This window comes from Dipteris shenzhenensis, chromosome 15, assembly GCF_047967505.1.
Source record: "Dipteris shenzhenensis isolate YYH24624 ecotype China chromosome 15, Dip_SZ_1.0, whole genome shotgun sequence".
Lineage (NCBI taxonomy): Eukaryota > Viridiplantae > Streptophyta > Polypodiopsida > Gleicheniales > Dipteridaceae > Dipteris > Dipteris shenzhenensis.
The window spans coordinates 446,871-452,837 of record NC_141610.1 but is presented as its reverse complement, the minus strand read 5'-3'; the positions used below and the strand labels follow the sequence as shown (position 1 = coordinate 452,837).

General features: G+C 41.9%; 1 protein-coding gene across 1 annotated transcript; it reads left to right on the top strand.

The window, feature by feature from the left end:
- Positions 1 to 303: 303 nt before the first annotated feature.
- Positions 304 to 1,313, top strand: LOC147893179 (uncharacterized). Its single transcript, XM_087385652.1, has 4 exons — positions 304 to 418; positions 500 to 560; positions 654 to 1,120; positions 1,187 to 1,313. Exons 1-4 carry the CDS (start codon positions 396 to 398, stop codon positions 1,311 to 1,313), a joined length of 678 nt encoding a protein of 225 aa, XP_087241778.1. The 5' UTR covers positions 304 to 395.
- Positions 1,314 to 5,967: the final 4,654 nt, after the last annotated feature.

Sequence of the window (5,967 nt, the reverse complement as noted above, 5' to 3'; positions counted from 1 at the left end):
CTTTATCCACTTTCTCATCATTTGCAACTCGTATCTCACAAGAAAACTACAAAGTTTGGGAGTATGATTATGTATCACTTGGAAAAGAAGTTAAGCAATACAAGTACGATGGGGCTTTTCAAATCATAAGAAATTTTTACCATGAACTTGGTGGCATGAAGAAGTCACGCAATGGAAAAAATGCTGCATGGAGTGTGGATTTTTGCTTAATTGACCTTCCTACAGGATCTATAGTGAGTGGAATCAAGGGTGGAATCCCTGGATGGAACATTCTAAATGAGGAGCATATCTCATGCTCACTTGCTATTGCTTCATCTGTGATGGATGATTATGGATGGACATTGGTGATGTGTTGACCTGTATCCACTTCATTCGTTGAGCGTTTGGCAAGACAAATGAGACTAGAGGTTTCTTGTAGGTGAGCAATATATCACAGTTGATAATGTCTGTTTATGTGAATTGCATTCAGCTATTGGTATCTTATAGTTAGTACATGTAGATGGATCGTGGAGACGGGAGATTGCATTGATGTTGCAGATAATGTTGGCTTTGGTGTCAAGGTATGTCATTTGGCTATTTACATGATTGTCATGTTCTTGTTTGTTCGTATTTTAGTATTCTCCATTAACTTTTTCAATCTATGTTTTATGTAGATTACTGCCTTTCAAATCCTATTGTTCTCTAGGATTGGCAAGAAGGCACATCACTATCTTGATAGGGAAAATAAAGTTTCCCAATCCCTTAAGGTGTGCATGGACAATTATTTCATCACTCATTACTTGCCTTCAAGTGTACGGTGCATAAAAGAGGGAAAGGGTGGACAGTGGCGTGGTGGGTTGGAGAAGAGTAGCTCCATGATGTTGATGTTCATGGAGTTGTTGTGTCCGATTGGAGGCTCTGTGCTTGAGCTTGGTGCAGGTACAGCACCTGGGATGAAAGCAGCAATTCACTCAGGACGTCCATGCATGGCAGTGGACAATGACAAAGAGATTTGCACAGGATACTTAGAAGGCATGCTTAGAGACAACTTCACAGAGGCAGGGCCTTCAAGTGTGAATCAAGCAGTCCTCATGATAGATGATGAGGAGATAGACTATGACTTTGATGCACCTCTTGATTAGTGAGTAATTTATTTGATCTATGTGTATAATTTAAGCATGGTTAGATACTGACTAATTGAGCTTAGTGTTCTACCTTGCTATGCAGAAGATGTGGCTACCCAAATGGCAGGAGATAGCACATTCGATTATGAGTTGGTGGAGAGGCATCATGGACGTCTAGACTACATAGATGACTTGGCTGATGAGGTCTAGAGAGCATGTCCTGGCTTTTTATGGATTGATGCAAAACTTAATTTCTCATGTTTTGATTATCATCTCATGTAGACCTGGATGGATAGCCATTACCTTCTTATGCAAACCTTAACTTCTTATGGATTGATAGATTATGGCTTCTGAATCATGTGATTTTAATGTTCTTTGACGTAATAATATGAACATGTCATAGTTGTTTTGGAAATGTATGGCAAGTTGTAATTTTTAGGTTTGAATTTTTAGGTGAATTCATAGATTACATCTTTGATTGTTAAAATATATATCCGTCCCTCTATTGAGTTTCGAAAGACTAAAAACAAATAATTGTTGGCAATCTCACAAGCTTGAGGGGAGGTATTAATAAGCATATCTACTTAAAAGTGAACAATGCCACTAGTCCTAATTTTGTTGGCATGTTGAGGCTTATAGAAAATACAATGAATGTGCAAATATAATACACACAATTGCATCATGAGAGCATTCAAACCAAGGGTATATGTCTTTGGCTCTTTGTACCTTGGTACATGCATGCAGCTAATATGAGCGCTGTCGATTGAGGTTTTTAAAAAAAGATATTCCATAAAAAAACATTCATTCAAGTATAACTCCATTGAGTGTTGCTCGGATAATCCGCTCAAGGGTTTCCGCTCATAATATGTATGCACCCCAAAACATACACATGGCCTACATCATAAGGTGACCAGAGGTGTTTACAAAACACACAAAACACAATAGTTTATTTTCATTCATTTTGGAGGACTATCCAGGCTGAGTACCTTGACATAAAAAGAGAGATCTGGAGCATACATAGAGATGTGTTTAAAATGCATAATCTTCAAAGGATGCCTCATCTTGTGGAGGCTCATTAACTATAAGTAGATTTGCATTTTCTGTCTTTGCTTTGGCTCTGCAAAACTTCTCATTATGGTTGTTCTTGCCACAGTGCTTGCATGGATTACCTTTGAAGCAATCCTTTGAAAGGTGATTTGTCTTTCCACAGTGATTGCAAGGGGTATACTTGCCCTTCTGGACTTTTATAGCATAAGCAGTGTCATTGCCTTTCCTGAGCTCCATATGCCTTTCTTCTTCTTGGAGAGCAGAGATAATGCCTTCAAGGTTAGGATTGGGAAGATTCTTCAAAGTGCTAACAATGTGATCAAATCCTTCAGGCATACTCTTAAGTAACACTGCCATAGCATCATCAGGAGTGATAGGAGAGTTGATAGAAGCTAATTGAGTCATAAGACTCCGCATATAGTTGACATGAGCTGCTAAAGTAGTACCACTTGCCATCTTTAATTCAAAGAAAGAGATTTTAAGTGATAGTTTAGAGATGTGAGAGCTTGCACCAAAAATCATGTCTAGCTTCTGCCAAGCTTCCGAAGGAGACTCTAAGTCAGAGATATGGTGTATATAATCATCACCTAGAGCAAGAGCAATTATACCATATGCCTTTTCTTCTCTTGCTGGATCCCTTGCCGGTCGTGTCGGAGTTGAGGATTCTCCAGCATTGGAGGCCGTAGAAGAAGCGGTAGGAGTCGGTTTGACAAGTCCCCATAAGTTCTCCCTCATCAATGCAAATTTCACCTTCATTTGCCATGTATGGAAGCCCTTTCCATTGAACTTCTCAAGATTAAATATGGTAGCCATGAGAGGGTCTAACCCAGATATTGGGCAATGTCTATCTCTCTTACAAGGCAAAAATAACTGAAAGACTTCCAAAATATGAGCACTTGATGTAGCAAAGAGTAGTGACCAGATTTCAAACAATGATGCTTCTTCTTACATGCTTCATAGAAGTGGGTGAAATAAACACTTTCCAATCAAAACCAAGTCTAGCAAGTCAAAACAAAACTGAAGCAACACTTGTACTGAAGTTATTGAAAACTTCAAAAGACCAGAAATGCTAGAGTAGCATTTTATGTAGCATCATCTTCAAAAGCTTGTCAAAACTGTCAAAACTAGAGAGCTGAACTTGGAGGGCTTATAGCTCACTCTTCAAAGCAAAAGAAAGAGGGCTTTTTGAGGCAAAAGAAAGCTGGTATACCATAGTAGATCTTCTTGGAAGAAGAGGCGAAAAAACGCGTCAGGTCGCCTTATCTTCCTTCAACAAAGTCGACTGGTTTTTCTCTGTTTTCTCCTTCAATATGCAACCATTGCTACTCAGATTTCAGCACAAGGTAGCCCAAGTATGGAGAAGCTTGCCCTGAAAGGAATTAGAGAAAGAAGGAGCAGGCACAGAGAAAACGCAGCAAGAGAAATCGATGAAAATCGTACAATGGCGACCAGCAGAGGTGAAGATACTTCAATTCCTTGCAGCCAGAAATTTGCCCCAACAAGATGGATCTCCAGCTGGAAGGGCGTGGGAAATGGGTGAGAACCGGAGGAGAACAGGCTTAAGCAAATTTTGGGAAGAAGGGGGAGAGATGGTGAAGAAGAAGAAGACGAAGAAGATGATGATGTGGCAGAAATGGGCTCAAGGAAGATCAAAGGGCTCTGATACCATAATGGAAAGCTGAAAGGAAAGCAAAGAGTGGACACAAACTCAGAATACTTGCATTACTTGGTTGTAGAATGAAGAAGAGTGAGGTCCTTAAGTAGGCACCTCATACATGCTCACTGACATCACTGATGACTTTAGAGCTCCACAATAATCTCCTCAATCTGCTCCTAGATTCTCTCAATCATCCTATGTGGCTCTCCACCACCTAACTGTGCTTGTGGGCACCTAACTGTGCCTCTAGCACTCACACATAGAAACATAAGGTGTGCCTGAGGCATACACCTTGAGATATCCCAACAGTTGCTAGTCGACATGGCGCAAGAAATGTACACAAAAGTGTCATGAAAATATTTGTATGAATCAACTGCAAATACACTGACTGTGCTAAGTGAAATCTCTAAACCATTGGTGAAGATAGAACTGCAATATATAAAATCTGATATGTATTACAAGGCTTGTGGCAATGATGCCGAGAATAGCCAAGAGGCTTTACAAGGCTGAAATGATGTGCACGATGTCATGAGATAGCCAAATAGGCTTTACAATGGCGGCATGTGTGTGTAAAATCAAGTGCTATCTGCCCACTGAAACAATTTGAAATGCCTATGTACTCTCTAATGTCTGCTAACTGAACTGATGAATGTAAGGTTTCAGGTAATGTAATGATGTGAAACCGCATGTGAGCATATGGACTAACTCCGCGTAGGTACTAGTCGGGAATTTCAGGCATGGCTTAGATTGGCAACTTGGGAAAATTCAAAGCCTCCCCTCTATGGTGATCTGGTCTACTTTGGTCTAGATCTATACCAACCATCGAGCGATGAAAGAATAATAAATAATTTCTTTTCTTTTGTTCTTTTTAAGTGTTGGGTCAGATTCGTCGATGTAGAGGCAAATGTGCGTGAAGGAAGTGGTTTTGACGGTAAGGCTCAAATGTGAGTGTAACTTGCACCGAAGTGTGCATGTGATGTGACGAGCACGTAGAGCATAAAAAAATGAGCGACTTTCCTTTTTGGAGCACCCTCAAATTCTTCCTCGATCAAGAGATATGACTTGATCTAGGTGGAGGGGCAAAAGGAGTGCAAATGTGCTCAATGATGATGTGTCACTGTGGGTCACATGCAATGATGATGTGGCACTATGCCTAGCAAGAGGTGTGCAAGTGGAGCCCTATGCTGAGGTGGCAAGGATGATGATGTCAGTAGATGATGTGGTAATGTTGACGTGGCATTGATGACATAGTAGAAATCTTTGATATTTTGTCATCTTCTCTGTCATTGGTTTTGAATGCTGAGCTTTGTGGAGGCAATGGAACATCGTTGGCGAGCAGCCTATTGGCTCTCTATAGGAATTGCTGATGAAGAAGCTTGCTATTCGGGAGCCGAGACCGTGAGCCAGTCGTTGCTATTGGAGATATCGCTATTGTGTGGGATCGTTGCTTGGAGTTAAGCTTGGAGCTTTGCAAGGATGTTGCCATTGCTGGAGAAGGTTGTATGCCTTGGAGGTTGTAGAGCAGTGCGTTGGAGCACAGGAAGGAGCCTTAGAGCTCCTTAGTGCAGTCGGGCCGTGAGCATTGAGTCGAGGAACTTGGTGCAGAAGCTCTATTGGAAGCTTTAAGTTTGCAGGAGATAGAAGCAGGTCAAGGTTGAACACAAATGCAGCAGGTCGAAGCCCATGCATGGAAGCTTGCTGCAGCTTGCTGAGTTGCTGATGATGCGTGCAGTGTTAGAGCATTCGCTCATTGTAGGAGGCTTTGCTTGGCATAGAGGCTATCATTGTTGGGCTGGAGTAGGGTTGGAGTAGTCAACTGGAAGACGACTGTTGGAGAAGCTTCTTGAGCCGATGGATGTAGGCTGAGCATAGGACGTCCGACACTGGTAGTCAACGTATTGAAGGAGCCGACGAGCTATTGTGAGCTACAGTCACGTAGGTGGCGATTGATGAGCCGTGTGAGCTAAAAGCGTTGGAGCCATAGGAGCTTGTATATGCTGCACACTAGTTGCTGGAGCGCTGCTACTACGAGCTGTGGGTTGTAGAGCAGGGGTTGCCGGTGTGACAGGTGAGGTCGACTGTTGAGGATGCAGGGCTCAAGGGAATCCCGCGACTGAACTCCTACATTTCTATGCTTGTTGATGATGGCAATTACCTCCA

Coding starts and splice junctions, on each gene's coding strand:
- LOC147893179 (XM_087385652.1), top strand. CDS start 396: ATGAGACTAGAGGTTTCTTGTAG. Junction 561..653: donor ATGTTGGCTTTGGTGTCAAG/GTATGTCATTTG, acceptor TGTTTTATGTAG/ATTACTGCCTTTCAAATCCT. Junction 1,121..1,186: donor TTTGATGCACCTCTTGATTA/GTGAGTAATTTA, acceptor AATTGAGCTTAG/TGTTCTACCTTGCTATGCAG.